General features: G+C 35.3%; 1 protein-coding gene across 2 annotated transcripts in view; it reads right to left on the reverse strand.

Annotated features, from left to right (window-relative positions):
* Positions 1-18,216, reverse strand: part of LOC124354151 (roundabout homolog 2-like) — a 430,871-nt gene that overhangs the window by 306,837 nt on the left and 105,818 nt on the right. For both annotated transcript variants that reach the window (XM_046804403.1, XM_046804402.1), the window contains exon 3: positions 11,781-12,077. In XM_046804403.1, the coding sequence (XP_046660359.1) occupies positions 11,781-12,077 (297 nt within the window). The remainder of the gene's footprint in view (positions 1-11,780; positions 12,078-18,216) is intronic.

The following is an 18,216-nucleotide window of genomic DNA, read 5'->3' on the forward strand; positions in this document are numbered from 1 at the left end:
GAGAGGCGATGCATGAGCAAAGAATCTTTGACTTGAGCGAAATAGTTGATGAAAGACCGTTACTTGTATAATGCAATTCCATAAACATTCTTGAAGTCTATCAATTCTGTATAAGGAAACTGTAAATAATTATGGTGGTAGGCCAAAATACCAAACTTTTTGACATAATCTATTCCACCACAATCCAATAATGTGACAAGGGACTTGTCTAGCAGGAATATTATAGCTATCATCCAATACATAGATTAATTTTGGGGGAGGGATGACCAGTCTAACCGATGTGGAACTAAAGTGATTCAGTGAAAAGATCTTATGTTTCATTCATTACAAGTCATGGCTTCACTAAACTAAATAAATATCCTTGATTGATTATAATGTTTCCATGAGAAAAGCTCGGAGGATTACTAATGAATAAAATTAACCTATATTCTTTCAAATCCTTGACTTGAACAGTTCACTTAACATGTTTAAATAGCACAAAAACTCGTAGCCTGAAATGCCTTAATGCAACATTAAGAAGGTAAAGCATTCCGACATGGCAAGTTAGAAGCAACGTTAAGTAAGGTATTTGAATTATGCTTCAAAGTCGAACCGTAAAACAAAGCTCAGGCAAAGTTCCGTAATTCCCTTACCTCTGACAAAGGTGCATCAAAGATGAAAGACAAACTGTTATTGTCGGTGAAGTTTGTACAGTTAAATCATCGCGTAAAACGTTAAAGTTCCTCCACTTCGGGACAAAAGCGAGGCCAACTTATCACCCGCCGTAAAGTTGCTCTTTGTTTTCGGTTTTGTTGGGAACTTAATGTGTTATCTTTTGTTATCTAAAACACACCAATCGATTGTAGTATTAATGAAATACTCGCAGTTGTCATATTACACTCACAGTTTCTATAGACAAATGAAGATTTTAGTTATCTTTGTAGTTTATTTAAAAGTCATATAATTGAAGATCGGTGTTAAGTAAGTACGTTTGAAGTGATAATAGGATTCCAGCCATTTTCCGCCTAAAAATAGGTCAAGTACCAATTCGCGAATCGTCGTGTTTCTGTTCTACACACAACCAAGGCAAATAAATGTCCTAATGCTTTTATCCTTTCAAATCCACCATCAATACAAATCTGTGAACAAACAATTGCATTTTCCGGGTCTATTTCGTTTAAGGGCCAGCACAAAAGACCCTAGCTTGCCTATTCAAAACTCAGATCACGCGATGCTTGCCCGCTGCGCAGCGCTTTGCGCTGCTTGCTCTTAAAAAAAAAAAAATTAACTCGAGCTTGCAAAGTCCAAGCCCAGATCAACTCACCACGCTAAAACTCAGACAGAACTAACGCAGGTTACATTAAAGGCAAAAGATAAGCGGCGCGCGTTTATCACTGATGAGATAAGACGAGTTTATATTAGAAGTAGTACCTGGACTACTGCCCTACGAACTAATAAACGATTAAATGCACTGTCAGTCAGGTATAGTATGTTTGTAAGGTGATGGCCCTTAAACGAAAAAGACCCCATTTTCCTTCTCAACGTACAGTATCATTTGGAGAATATAGTCTCAGGCACCAAGTTCTTGTTAAATATCCTCAAATTTTAATTACTTTAGGAAATTACAATAGGTTTCCTGGATAAGGTATGTAAATTTCACTTAACATAACTAGATGGCCATTACAGTCGAAGTAACTCAGCGGTCACTTACGTAGTTCGTTCCCTTAACCTACGCGTGACAATCCCGTGGGCAACGGCGCAGCACTCTATCATTCCTTATCTTAACATTTTAAACATGATTCATATATAGTTTTTTATCTCCTTGATCATCTGAAGTAGAAAAGAGTTCATCTTCGACTTTTAAGTATAATTCAGTTGTAAAAATATTCAACATTAACACACTTTTTGAGCTTATAATGCAATTACAAAAAAGAGTCTTGTTCAGAATTCTCACTATCAGATGCAATTTGTCGTCATGCGTATCCAGATTATCCACCGTTGGTGTCAAATCGGGAGCGAGATGGAAATCGGTTTTAATGAAAATAAATCACCTAGGCGCAAAAACACCCCGGAGTCCGGCAAAATCAGCGGAATGGACGCGCGCCGCACTGCTCGCAGCGGAAAGCTATTATTTATCACGTTGTTGCCGCTAATTGGTTTATGTAGCAAAACAGCAGCCGACTGGGCAACTTCCCGCAAGAAAAACAGCTGATTAATCTGTCAGTCAGGCGCGGCGAGGCGGGCCGACAATCAGCTGTGCCAGTGGGCGATCCGAGTGCGGCGCGGCGGGAAAACAAACTGTTGGAGAGCCATGAGTTAAATGGCAGATGACCTGTGAAAGGGAAATAAATAAAAATCTTTTTAAGTATAAAGAATCTGTTTAAAATCCCCTTTAAAAAAAAATTGTGATAAGGCATGCCTAAATTTACTACTTACTGCATAATTACCAAGTATAGGTTTATTAATTTGTAATTACTGATAGTATACTTTTTAGAACATAATTTAAAGTTATAGAATTGTTTATACAAATCCAAACTATAAATTTATCTTCCTTAACTCAAGAAGAAATAAAAATTAAATCTTAAAATTTTAAATATTTCGAAGTTTGGTTATCACAGAATTCTCATGCTCCCAATTCAACAAAACCTAGTATTATCACATCTATTCATTCTTGTGATAAATACTATAGTAAAGGACATAATAACCTGCTTTTTGGAATACTGGCTAAAAAATTGTCGGATACAGTACAAGAACAAAGTATGATAAAAAGTGCCAAACGCTTTAGGTGTAATGTATTATAAAATAGTAACGTGTAAAATGTGGGCTTATGCGGTCTGGCGCGGGTAGATTGACACGTAAAATTAAAAATAACAAAAAAACCAAAATGGGCATTATATATATCTTAAATACACATTTCTACAGCACATGCTTTCTTTAAAAAGAATACTTTGAGTAATTGAACCCGTCTTTGAACCACCAATGATGTATCTTCGTCTAAAGCCCGTAAGAAGTGTTTTATTTTATTCTTGGTACCAGAAAGAGAAAATAGAAAATTGTTTACAAAAATCTATTATATTATATCCATACTTAAAAACTGAATATAGAGAACGTCCCAAATTTCAGTAGACAACAATAATACTCGTAAAAAATTACTTGAACTTTTTTAGAGCACAGAATCGTTAAGAACGTCATTTGTGCAATATGTATATTTCGTTTACCAAATAGAATCAGTTCAGCATATGAACATCATCGACCAATCTGGTAGAGAGATTTCGCGAATATTAAGCAAACAATTGCTTGCTTACAACAAGATTTCAGCCCATCAACAACCAATGGGTACTTCTAGCAAAGAAAAAATGGATATACTAAGTTAATGTAATAGAAAGTTATTTTAATAAACTTTTTTTAACAAATCTATATTTTCTCTAAAAACAAACCACATTTATCGTAACTACAGGGTAACCGCGAACCACGATACTCAGGAAGTCTTGGTTTTCATCTCTAAGAAGCCTGACAAAAACGAGGCCTAAGAAAAATATGGAACAGTATAAATATAAGTGAAGACGTTTCGAAGTGTCTGGACATCAAAATATATTCTTCAGGGAAATAAGAACTACCAGCACACAAAAGTAGTTGGTGAAATTTAGTTGCCTAAGTTTTATACAACGCGGAGATATTGCAAAGTTTTATTTCCTCCGAGACTTCTCCCGCGGGAATTCGTTCAATCTTCGTTATTTATTAAAGATGAAAACATTATTTCATGAAACAATTCTCTAAAAGCCTCGTTTGATGTTTACAGTAAGCACGATTGTGTTCGTTGAAAACATTGTATTTTCGTTAGCTATAATTACTTGAAAACTTTATACACAGATTGTTTCGGAATTGTTGTTTGCATTTTAGACTATTGTTCCAAGGACCTAGAAAGATAAAATGGTATTTTACATACAATATGTCTAAATCTATTGGAATTTCCCCTTCCTTTGGGACTGTGTTTCTCGTATTTCAAAATTCACACTCATACATGGTTATGCAATTTTTCCATTAAAATTGGCATTTGGAACAATTTATTTGGAAGGTAAATTTGAAAAATAATTTGCTAGTTATACAACAACAATTTAACAAAAATCTTTTTAGTGGACAAAGCTACAGTAAAACATACACATTTTACGAATACACAATATGTTTGATACCTCATTTGTCTACAAATCTGAAAAATTACTGAATAAAGTATTTTTACTGCTCTTTTGCAACACATTGCACTTCAACACGAAATGTGTTTTCAAAATTATTATTCACCCAATCCTAATCATCGAAGTAATAATACTTTGTTATTAATTGTACATTTTTACTCTTATTGTGATTTTTCGCAAAATTTAACGCAGAATATTATAAGGTTAGATAAAATCTGTTGGAGACTTTCAGAGTGTTTCATACATATGTTAAATTTTTTAGATTTAAAGAAATATCCCGTTGGTCAACACATTTTATTATTAGTATTATCATTAGCTTCCATTTCATATGCATTCCTTATTAATAATAACAAACAGTAGAATTTCAAAATTAGTTCGTATCTGTTATATAAACTTGTTTAAGGTTAGAAAAACAAACTATGTTACAAAAGTATTGTATTTTTTAGAACTTCACGGAAAGAAAAAGTAAATTTTATGTAAAAAAACCTTGTTTTACAGTATAACCGGTTAAGTTTCTTTATAATCCTACCTTCTTCTTCCCATTACCTATGGAATGGAAAAAAGATCAAATTCTGTATTTCAAAGACCACTAATATTGTACTGATGTCTCTTACAAAGTGTCATTAATTGACACTGCAAAAATTACTGAACGCAAATACAGTTTCAAGTTATCATGTAGTGAGTCGCTGTTTGTCGCCAAACCACTATGAGCCCCGCCAGGACCTGCTGTTGATACGGTTGGATACTCCGCGTGACCTCCGTGTCAACACGCGTGAGAGCACGCAGGAAACTGACAATCACCGGAACAATAGCGTAAAACCGCAATGCAACTGCTAAGCCTCTCACTATTGTGTCTGCTGGACTGAAAGTGTCGGTGATATCATGCTGGCAGTGCCCTGGATCTCCGAGGTTACATCAGGTCGGCGCGGTGGTGATTTCATTAACTTTCGCTGTCAAGGTCGTTTCCAGCTCCCATGGTCAACAACTCCTATATAACCAACGAAACTGAGTTGGTACATTATGAGATCAATATTGTGTCTTTAAATCGTATCTTTTTCTGTATATACGTCTATGCGACAGACAGCTTTTGGTATAAAGGACTTGGTGCACAGGGTCTTCTTATTCCGAGAACCCTATGATTTTGCACTAGTAAGGGGAAAAAACCAGCTCGTTAAACATATTTTATTAAGTTCTGTCAAGGCCCTTTGATATTATCGTTTTATTTGAATTCAGATTTCCAGTAAACGAATTAATGTCTTTTTAAAGAGAAAAGTAGTTTTACAACAGAACCAATCTGGTTCAGAATCCATAAAAATAGAACAGTTCCGAATACATTGTGAAATACATATTCTAAACAAAGATTTAAGGTGGACCCTCATACATTCTGTCAATTCATTGACTAAATGCAATCGAATAATTGTCAACGAAATTCAGCATTAGTATTGACAATCGAAAAAGAAGAATCCCGTCTTAATTTCAGTGGTCAACACAATTTAATTTTGTTCCCTAAACAGTATAGTACATTCAATGATGTTCCTAAATGATAAATGTAATGGAAAACTGAACATAATTTTGTTAATCTGTGTTAAAAGTGATAGAAAATTAATAATTGATACAGAATTCACTGCAGCCATGGTAGATGGCTTAACTACAAAATTGTCATAAAAATAGTCAAAAGAGTCGACTTATTGTTAGACCATGATCGTGTAATAGTCAAGCCTTATACATATTCACCAGACCGAATATCTACGAGGAATATTATTGCTACGAATCTGAGAAGATATGACAGATAAACTATAACAGAAGCTACAAAGTACGTATCTACATAAACGAGGCAAATCGTTCTGTCAATTAAAATAGAATTGAGATTGATCTGTTTCACAAAAAAACATTACTTTATGGAATGTTTCAGTGTTACGGGTTATTCGAGTGTTACAAAGGGTTGTCGAGGAGGGAAGGGTCGATCTCGCGGCAACAAGTTGTTTATTGTCGATGTCGACGATAAATGTCCGCCTGTCTGTCCGTCTGCTCTCGTCTTTCAACACCGCTTAGCGACAAACTGTTGCCTTTCGAACCCTCCATTGCTTTCCCATCTGAAACGCTTGTGTAACCAACATTCATGTAGGAATATATCATACGAAAAACAAAAAACAATGTCAAAACGTTAAAAAAAAGAAGAAAATAGCTAGGAAAGCGTAAAATGCCAAACAATAACGAGAGCAAATAGTTTTATACCGTCATGTTGTAAACTATGATTTCATAATGTTTTATATTTATAATACAAACATTGTTACAATGCCGTACAATAATAACGTGAGATAAAGCTGGTACACCCTGTTTACCGAACAATTCACACAGACAACGATGTTCACAAACAAACGACAGGCCGCAGCCATTCATACATAGCTTATCTCGTTCCCAAGCAGATAACACATACGGGCATAAACTAAACAATGCAGATTTGATACATCACCAACGCGTGTTTGTTCATGCGAACTGACTAATTGTTAATTCATATTTATGCAATTGTTAACCATTGAGTAATGCGTGTTTCCAGTTAATGCAATGTTCTTTTATTTAATTAATGCTACTTTTCCGGTAACTAATTGGTAGTGGTTATTAATATTCTAGACGTCGCGGAAGGTTCAACAGTCAGTAAATTTCCCATTTTCCAAACAAAATTTCAAAATTTACATTTTTTATTGTTTTCTGCATTGTTTTATTTTTTTTCAGCGTTCTTTTAAAAATATGAACATTTAGTTGGATGCATTCAATTTCCATATTATATTCATACTGTTGATTCAAACTCAGTAAATTTACTTATAATATTCAAAAGCACATTATGTCAATCAATTAGGATTATCTTGTACTAATTTTGACAATTTGAATATGCTAGATATTAAGAGCTACCAAATTTGAATCTGTGAATGACACTTTTAAGTTTCAACCAACACGTGCCGTTGTTATTGAATAATAACTGGATATTGTTTGTATTTAAATTACTTCTCAACTCTACATACTTATCTAATAAAAATTACTTAAACGCATAAAATATAAAGAGATTTTGACAATAAAAATACCTTTAAACCCCGCTTGTATACGAATCGTGCATAAGGTCTAGCCATCCATGGCGGAAGTGGTGTTATTTCGTTCACTGCTTTGGAGGAGAGAGAACTGTATGAAAATATGGCTACTCGTCATAGCTCTTGGACTTAACAATTAGATAGACAAATCAATAAAGGAGACATCTCCCCTCGGCTATTATGCTGCCGTTGGCGATAACGGGCCAGCTTTGCGTTCTGGTGATTTCAGTATTAGTAAATAGCAATTACTGGTAATATTCCGTAAGGGTGGGTCGGGGACAGGCGTTATGGCGACGTTTAGGGGAGATTCTGAATTATACTCAAGCAGATAATTACTTGATATTTCGTTCTGGGAGTATTCCGCTTTTATAGCTTCAATAAATTCTTTTTTCATTGTAATGATTTGCTATAATTCCCTTCCCTACACACTACACATAGCACGTAACATATACAGGCATAAACTAAACAATGCAGATTTGACACATCACCAACGCGTGTTTGTTCATGCGAACTGACTAATGATACAACACACTCAACCGGACAACCAACGCAGACATTACAATTATAAGGATGGGTATGGGGAACAAATAATGTTGACCAGGTTGTAACAGATACATCTACCAATACCTATTTCACCTAGATACTTCTGGTTTTACATAATTTCAATGCAGTGTTTATGTTGACTGTCACCCTAGATAGTTTTTTGCTTATCATGACTATGAACCATTCAAGTTTTTTGATGGGCAGCTTTCCAAAAATCTATTGCTGGATATACTCTTTTGACCTTGCTTTCATGGAGTAACTTTCACTATGTTCACTCAAATTAAAACAAAGTCGAAATCAAAGAATGTCTTGTTTTACCAAACGAAGTTAGGGCTAAGATGCCTTCTAACACTTAACCTGGGAACCAACGTCTTAAAGGTCACCGAACCACCATCAATGGCCGGGCAGGTGGACCGCTTGCAAGGCAGGGTCGTTTAGCGGTCACACGTCATCCAAGCAGCAGCGATGCTCGATATAACATGCGATATCTATAGGAGAATTTCAAATATTAAAGCATTTTTAAATATCAGGGATTTTATATTGTGTTCCCATATCGAATTTGTTTTTTTCTTTTATGAAAGGGTAAGTAATTTATGTACAGCTCCTCTTACATGGTTTATGTAAGGGGAGCCCCCATAGTGGTTTATTATGAGGAAAACTTATACGAGACACAAGGACAGTGAACAAGGTACTTACAAATTTACGAGAGTAAAGTTTAATTGACAGCTGTATTAAATCATCTAGTATAAATATGGAACATACAATATCAATTTTAAATTGTGTGTGTGTAATTACAATTATGGGAAATGGTTAGGGTAATATAATTTCGAGCTAAAATTTGATACGTTACCAAGGGTAAAGTATTTATTGCATACTTAAATTACTAAAATAGATTAATATGTGCCATTAAGCGGTTTTTATAGATTTGTTTTCAACAAATTGTGCGGTTATGAGCAGAAATCACTGAACATGAATTAAAATGAATTTATACGCATGAAATTTAATTATGTTCTGCCAATGCCTCATCCCTGAACATGAATTAAAATGAATTGATACGAATGAATTTAATTGTGATCTGCCACTGATTCATCACTGAAAATGAATTATAATGAATTGATACGCATGAAATTTAATTATGATCTGCCACTGCTTCATCACTGAACATGAATTAAAATGAATTGATAAGCATGAAATTTAATTATGTTATTCCACTGCTTCATCATTGGCTTTATTTAAATAACGGAAATTTGAGGATCAAAACGTAACAGTCAACAGACAATTGTGAAGATAATTATGTACATGGTATCAAGTTCAAATCGATATCGACCAGAATGGAGGCCAATTTGCAACAATTAACCCTTATGATTAAATTAATGCCCAAAGATATTACTCTCCTTAAACGCATACATTTAGATATGCATATACCTTAGATGACATTTTAAAGTAAATGTATACACTGATGAAGAGTTATTTAAGTATTAAGCAAGTGTATATTTCCATTAAATTATTAGCACTTGAAACTTTTTCGATTGCTTTAATTGAGGTAAAACATTTCGGTCCACTAAACAGAAAATGAAAAAACATATCGCTCCTTTCTTCTGTACTATTAAATGGGATAGCTTTTTACACACTTCTTTCCATAGAAAGGAGCGTGTTTCACAGACGAATTACGCTGCACAGAAAACAAATTCTAAACGTACAATTAATATCGATGTAGATGACATGTAGACAAGAAATAAGAACATTTAAATTTCTTTTTTTGTTATAGCTTACCAAATTGTTATTATACAGTATGCTGTAAAACTAGCTAACTATTAAATTGTATCTCAATCTGAGTGACAAACTTCTAGAATCACACAAGTCAGAATAAGGTTTTTTCGGTCTACAATATATTCCCAACAATGATTTCTTAAAAAGAGCCACACACAGTTCAATCAGTTTTCGCAATTATAACAGGAGCTACGCTAATTCACTAAATGGTATTTCTACTCTGTACAATCATACCCGATACTCCCACTTGGGAGTAATAGGCCTGGAATTACCGATCAAAGGAGTTACACGCGGAAGCATAATTCCAAGTATCAACTCCAGTGTCAATTCAATATCATTGGAAATGGTATATCACAGCCAAAAGTAAAATAATATGAAGTATATTTCATTTTCATATCGGGTGATCCCAAATCGTTGTCGGTTAACTCTTGGGTGTGGGGGTTATTCTAAGAATGAAAGAAAAAGTTTTTTGGACAAAAATGTGTAAAAAATGTGCTAACTGAGAGCTAAAATTCCCAAAGCTGGGGAGTGATTACTATCTCTAACCACCCTACCTATTGACATACAAAAAACAAACAGAACACTGGCTATTTATATTGATCTCACTTGTCAACTTATTGGCAAGGAAACATCATCGCTAACTCCCCTCACAACATAACTTCTCAGAGACACAATGGACGGATGACGTCATTAACAGATCAGCTGTTAGTTCAGCCCATTGCCAGCTGCACACTCCCATCAAGTCATTACGCCGGCCGAAATCAATAAATTACACTCACTGGGCCCGATAAATTCATTTGAGCCCTCTCTCTGCCATTACAGACGGACCGGACTCGACACCACACCGCGCCTCGCTGCCTCTCTGTGCTGCGCTGGTCAGGTCATATGGCTTGCTAAATTAGTCCTGATCACAAAATATGCAATTCCACCACTAATGGAGTTCGTCTCGTCCACTTTTCACCGTTATTGCTGAAAACTCCAAGTTCATAGACATCACATGTTCAGTCCAGCTAAACTATCATAATATACATGTTAACCGGTGGATTAAAAAATTGCGACATATAATTGTCACAACTTTTCTGAACGATTGCAATCTTCACAGCATTTTGACTGCTTTTATTAACCATGAAACATCGTTTTAGCACAGTTATTCAAAATTTCCTTCAGAAACCACGTGTAAATAAAATGTGAAATGGTATTCTATTTATTCTCTATAAATTTTAGAATTTCAAAAAAAATTATTTTATTTTTTAAATCACCACGTACTAAAATCAAACCGAAATAAGTCTTGGCACCTAGCAAGCCTCCCTTCATTGAAGAGTCACCGACCTTCTACGCACTATTGTGGAGAAAATGCAGAGAACTGCTAAACAATGTTGGATTTCCTAAAAAATGTACAGGTATGCTGTTCCAATAACGCCCCATACAGCATGTCTCAAGTACTTGTTTGAGCTAATTATACCGTAAAAAGTGACGGTAGATACAATGACACCACCAAATGCCACGTAAATACAACACCACGCTAGACAGTAACGACACAATACAGGTATGCAGACATGTGCCGCACTCTATATTAACATCATTTGGTAATGTTGTTTGATTACAAATACAATTTAGTTGACATAGACATTTTGATAAAATTTACTCTCTTTTCAATCAACCAAAATTCATTACCAATTATCAGAGGCGGATTTGAAGATTTGCCGCCCCTGGGCTATCCACAATTTGCCGCCCTCTCTCCCCCTCCCCATCAACCATGTGGGCTTACCTTGGTACCGCGGTGGGTCAACACGACGTCGGCGGTAATAAAACTTGTAATAAAACTCAAATAAAATAGGTCGAATTATCAACATTTAAGTTACGCTTCTTATAGTTACAGTTATTGTTTTTAGGCCTACTATAAAATATGAGATGTCACAACATTTATTCATATGGCACATTAAGTAATTTTTTCACATATTTTTTACTTTTGGAATAATTTATTTGTTACTTTTTTACCAAAATTTGCCACCTCCTGAATTCTGCTGCCCTGGGCTATAGCCCATTGAGCCCATATGTAAATCCAGCCCTGCCAATCATCACAAAAGACTAGTAACTTACTTTATAGTCTGTTACTCCGTGTGTTGAGCCCTCGGATTGGTCAATATTTAACTTACATATGTACCAACTCGGACAAATCAGTAAAGATCAGTAAACAGAACAAACTTAGACCTACCTGCAACTTGTAGGGTAGCGTTCCTGCTGCTGACTGTACCCGCGATGTTAGTGGCGACACACCAGTACACTCCGCTGTCCGACTCCTTCTTGCCGTGCATGACTCTGAGGAAGAAGAGGGATCCTGCAGGCAGGATCACCCGGTGACTCTTGGCCTCGTCCACGAGTGAGCCGTCCTTGTACCACGTGACACGGGGCTCCGGCCGCCCCTCGGCCTTGCAGTTGAGGGTGACCGGTTCGTTCCGCGGGACTACCACGTCCGAGGGGTGTTCTGTGATCCGCGGGCTGCGGTACTGACCTGCAACAGTACAAGAGGTTCAGTAGACTACAAGGGACAGGAAAATCTCATATTTAGCCTTGATGTTGCTCAATATGGATGATCCAACAGAACCAGGAGCTGCTCCGCGAAGCAAGGACTAACGTACTGCTCTGTGGATAAGGGATTGTCAGTAGAGAGCGTACGAAAATATAACAGAGGTGTATCCTAGAGGAGAGGGTATATCTCTCCTGCATCCTTGATGTTGTAAGCGTAAAACTTGATAAGCACTTGTAATTTATCCATAATCCGTAGAATATTGTAATAACGGACTTACAATATAGGATGTTGAAGATCATAAATGAGGGGGGTATCTCGCAGTTACGGAAATGTAATGTAATGTAATGATTACCAAACGGAAATGTAAAGCTTTGCCATAAGGTATAATGTAAGTGGTTTAGGGATTTCTCTATGATTACCAGAATATAGTAATGATTGTAAGTATAGACTGCAGAAGATCATAAATTAGGGGGGAGTCTCGCAGTTATACTTGATGTCGGAAATGTAAAGCTTTGCCATAAGGTATAATGTGAGTGGTTTAGGGATTTCTCTATGATTACCAGAATATAGTAAGGATTGTAAATGTAGATTGCAGAAGATCATAAATGAGGTATCTCGCAGTTATACATGATGCCGGAGACTTAAGGTTCGATTTAAGAGCCACATTAAAAAGAAGGCCACTCCATGAACCGCTACTGCAAGAAACCTTAAGAGGAGGTTTAGTTATTAAGGATTTCGATTGAACATCTATTTTTATTAAATCCTGGGGGTGAAAACCTCTAAGTTTTATTTGGTGAAATCTTGATGTCCTGGCTTTTTTTAACTCCAAAAGTAGTAATTGACACTGAACCATTTAAGAAATTAATGTCTGCTAGATATTCGTAAACTTGGTGATCGTTCGATCCAAACATTCTTAAGAGTATTCTTACAATACTTCCTACCTGTGTATTATCTCTTTCAAAATAAATATTAAAATTTAAACTTTGTTTTATACGCAGATGACATAAATACAAAATATGTTTTAGTTTCATAAGGGGATTAATATTTGTTTAGAAGTGTGATGATTTAAATTACTCAACCATAAGTATTTATGTCGTTGAGTTCAGTTTTAAAATGTAATAAGACGATGAGTGGGTAACAAAATAGTTTATATTTTCAACTGAAAACAATCCAGTCATGTTGAACTATCCTTTGTCTCTGATACACAACAAAGAAATTTTGTTAACGGGAGTCTCCTACCTCGCTGTTCCACGCGCTCCACTGCACCCGTTCTCGGCAGTTTTCTCAATAAAATGTTCTCTTGGCAGTTTGTTTTTCGAGAAATAAGTTTTTTACTGCTGGAGGTAAAAATAATGATATCTCGTTTCAAACAGAACATTAGCATAATTACAGGTTACCGAGTGTTTCCTTGTAATTACAACGTCGGAAATTTATATTTTTAATATTCAGCCAGCAAAATAACTAATTTAAACAGATTTTGTAAAACTTACAATTTTCTTCGACCTTCAGGTATTTAATAAGGAGTTTAATCATATAAATGTAAATCGATGAATATTGAACTGTTATTGCAAATATTTATTCTTTCAAAGATTCAAATTTTAAAAATTATATACTTCAATCAGTCTTAAAAAAATACAATTGTCTGAAAAACTGAATTACGACTACAAAACAAATCAAAGTTTAAATTCACTGGAAACTTCTGTAAATTGTTAATGTAAACATGTTATAAGTAGAATCATGTGTTATTTATTGTATTTCTTCTAAGGAAAAAATCATTTAAAAATTATATTATGTTAAGGGGGTTCGGTATGCCCTATCCTTCCCATGTTAATTTGACCAATTTTATGTACCTTTTTCTCAGAAACCTTTAAAGCTGTCATCATTAAACTTTAGGACACTACTATTTTGACCTTTGTTAACATTTAGAGCGGAACAAAGTTAAAAAAAAAGAAGTTTTTATTAAATTTCTTGTAAATAAAAAATTTATTAATTTTTTGTAAAATAATTTATAATTATAATTTTTTTAATAATAAATTTAAAATAGATTTTTATAATGTCTTCCGGTCTAAATGTTAACAAAGGTCTAAATAGTTGTGTCCTAAAGTTTGATAATGATAGCTTTAAAGGTTTCTGAGAAAAAGGTACATAAAATTGGCCAAATTAACATGGGAAGGATAGGGCATACCGAACCCCCTTAATATTTGAAGTCTGTGTTTTATTTGTATCGTTATTTTATACAGTATTAGTGAGGTGCAGTTTTAAATAAAATAAAGGTTAAATGCAATATTACAAAGAAATATTTGATTCTGTTTTGATGATTTTTGCTGTAAGCTAAACCCATAAGTGTTACTGATCTTTTCGTTTCACTGAACGATGGCAAATGTCCGGAAACAATCCTGTAAATATATTTATCGTCTAAGGAATGTCTAAATGAACCTCAAACCGGGAGCATATATAAATGGGGAGGCGGACTATCCTCCTAACTGTATTCATCTATACAACGGTTGTTTGATAAGAAAGATGGATATTGGATACAAAAAGTTATCTTTCCAACGTGGCGAAACACGACAACGTAAACAATTTGAACACTGCCGTCTCAATGCAGACCCGACGACCCGGCTATCTCGAAGGCGGAAGCCAGAGTGCAGAACAGTGCAGAGCGGTCGGTAGACATCTTATCGGAGTTAAGTGCAAAATGCACTCGGTCCATAAATACGGTCCATTACCCGACCCACAGCGCAGCGGCAGACGTTGTGGCAAACCGCCCACACGGAGAGAATGTAACAGCGTACCCTCAGGACCCGGGTACTCGGTAGGTAAGGTGCTAGACCACATGGCAGTCAGCTCAGACCTGCGGGTACTTTATTATCACTCATTATCAGGTACTTAAGAAGTTTGGTCAAGAGATCCTATTCTGTGTCAACTCTGCATCAATTACACTAAACAGAGACATCCATTACCAAATTTCCTTCATTCGGATAAAATTCCTCGGGTTGACCATTTTCCATTGCGATACGAGTAGTAAACCGACGAAACCATAAATAGAATATCAGGGATATCTGAGAAAGTCTGGAATTTTCACCCCCAATTATTTTGCTTTAAACCCCGAAAAAAGGCAAGGTAAGTTAGAACTACACCTTAACCTATAAACCGTTGGAGGATGATCTGGTCTTTTTTTTTTTTTTTTTTTTTTTTTTTGTAGCAAAAAAATGAATTTTTGTGGGCTACCCAAGGACCCTTTCTTGCAAAACGTTTCTACTAAGTTCTAGACGTATTTGTGATTATTTTAATTACCAATAATTTAAGACTATTATTAAACTCTTCACAATCTGCCTAATCTACATAAATCGATATGAATAATTGAAATGAGCCCTAACACATAGTAGTAATGTAATAAGGCTGAAATCGAGTTGCTTCCTTAATGAGGAGCCATGAATGAAAATAACCTTTATATGCTTCAATGTTTATGAACTACTACTATTTTGTCAAATCACAACGCATATACACGAACACACGCATGAGTTTACATGTACAATTGAATTCACTTCTTAAAAAATATAAGTTTTTCGTTTTAAACTCCCAACAATTCTTTTAACAAAACAATTCTGCCAATATATTATATAAATTATATGTGGATAAGTTCGAATAAAAAGGTTGTACTGTTGTATACAATACTCTTTTAAAGCAGTTAATTATTTTTCCTACGCAGACACGTAAAAGCAGTTTTGATGAAAAACAAAGGCTGAAATATTATGTTGTTATCTAAAGTGTCGCACAGGATTGTTACAAAAACCGGTGTGTACCATCATAAAACTTATCTTATTTCAGATAGTGTTAGCCGGCCCTGGAATGTTTACTCCCAGCTCATCGTTCCCAAACTAGCCTACCATGCTTACCTAAACACTAATAATTGAACTTTAAGTCTTAGGAATTATTATGTTTAAATCTAATCAACAGTTTATATAAAAAATTTGTAAATCCATCAACAACCATAAGAGGGCGGACTATTTGGTTGGAAATGGCAACTTCCAGCCTCTTTTATTTCGTTGGTGACATAATTATTTTTATGTGTTTAACGGGTGGTTTTAGTTTTGTTAAGCTGCAAATTGTGAACTGAGAGAAAATTATCGTTTGATAGTTTAACCCTTATATAACTTCCCATTTTAGGTAGCCGTATTAAAACTGGCGCCGCTGAGGATCGATTTATTTCCTACAGAGTCTTCTACGATTTCACAGACAACTAGAATATGTCCTTACCCAATGCAAATTGGCTCTCAACAACAATATAAAGTTATTCGGTTAAAACTTCGCCGCTGAGGATCGATTTATTTCCTACAGAGTCTTCTACGATTTCAAAGACAACTAGAATATGTCCTTACCCAATGCAAATTGGCTCTCAACAACAATATAAAGTTATTCGGTTAAAACTTCGCCGCTGAGGATCGATTTATTTCCTACAGAGTCTTCTACGATTTCACAGACAACTAGAATAGGTCCTTACCCAATGCAAATTGGCTCTCAACAACAATATAAAGTTATTCGGTTAAAACTTCGTTGATCAAACATCTAAAACTCCCCGCGCTCCGTGTCGGGCGAGAAGTAAACGTTGAGGGAGGTCCGGTTGGGTCAGGGTCATCGACCTCTCAACGGCATTCGGTTAATGCTCCAGTTTAAAGATAACAAGGCTTCAATTGTTTCAAGTGCACTTAGCGCCAGTTGAGTTGACACGGTGGATGGAAGTTGTAAATTAATTGAGCTCCCGAAGGCAAACTCCACGGAGCACATTTTAAAATGTTATCTTTAGTGTCCTTAATTAAGAGGAGAAGTCATTTTGTCGTTTACAATTACCGTATTCCTGCCAGGGCTAGACGTGTTATGTCATTCTGAGAGAAAGGGTGGTGGGAAAAAGTGCTCTTCAATAAAGTATGTGGTTCTAGAAGTCCCTTAATTCCCCATACCTGAAATAATTCTTCCCTTGGTCAAGCGTCCACATTTCAAGTAAACTTGAACATTCAAGGACACTCCAAATCTGTTATTATGAGTAAACTTTACACGTCTTACACTCATTTGCTATGACTATAACGAATTATCTTTTATCGGAATGTACAATCGACATTATACAGTGCCAGGTGTAAGATCGACAGCCCACGATTTTTTGGAGGTAATACAAATCCAAAGTTCCTAATATAAATGTGTTTGAGGGAGAAGACAAAGGTTTTCAAGACTGTTTCTAACTGTTGTCGAAGGAAACGTGTTAATTAAAGCCACGATAGTTGGGAGACCCCTTTACGTAATAGCTATGTATCAACTCCGATTAACAGATGTGGGCTCATATTTTGATCAGGAGTATCTGACGATTTATGAACGTCTGACGGTATCAGCTGAGGCATGGCTTCCGGCGAGATGTCCACCCTTTCAACAGCCATGCTGTTAGTAGCGCGGTACTAATCTAAAGGTTTCAACAGTCTATCACTGTGTTTTGAATATAACTGAATTACTGACTTGGGGTGAAACTTGGGGGGATTATAAATAATATTTTCTTGAGATTCAAACAGCTTAATGGTGTACCTAATACTTCTAATTCCTTTGAATGGATAAATGGCTATTTGAATTTTAAAAGTTCTGATTCTTGTTTCTAGACACGATGTTATACTTACCTTCAGGTAAACACTGGGTCTTGCTATGAGTTGCTAACGGACTTGCTGTTACTATACTCAACATTTCAGAATATAAAGAGTTGCTTTAAAAATATTCTTCTACCGAATTTATAATTTTAGGATAAAAAATACCGATTGATATTAAAATGGTTAACTGAGAGAATGAAGTTTGACTTAGCGCTCAATGTAATTGTAATATTTCGAAAATATTAAAGTACTGCAATAATAAGTCAAATTTATGAAACTAAGTTAACATTTTATTATGGAAGGATTGTGATTTTTGTTAGATTTGCCATCGTTCAGTATAAAAACAGTAGCACTAAGTTTCGAGATCTAGTCTGGTCTCTTTCTCTGGAGGATTAATGACCTAAAATTATTACAACTTAGGTTAAAATAAAGAAACTATTTACTTAGTGTGACACGCAAAACTCAAGAATAACAACAAAAATGTTTTGTATCAATTC

This window comes from Homalodisca vitripennis, chromosome 2 (genome assembly GCF_021130785.1).
Source record: "Homalodisca vitripennis isolate AUS2020 chromosome 2, UT_GWSS_2.1, whole genome shotgun sequence".
NCBI lineage: Eukaryota > Metazoa > Arthropoda > Insecta > Hemiptera > Cicadellidae > Homalodisca > Homalodisca vitripennis.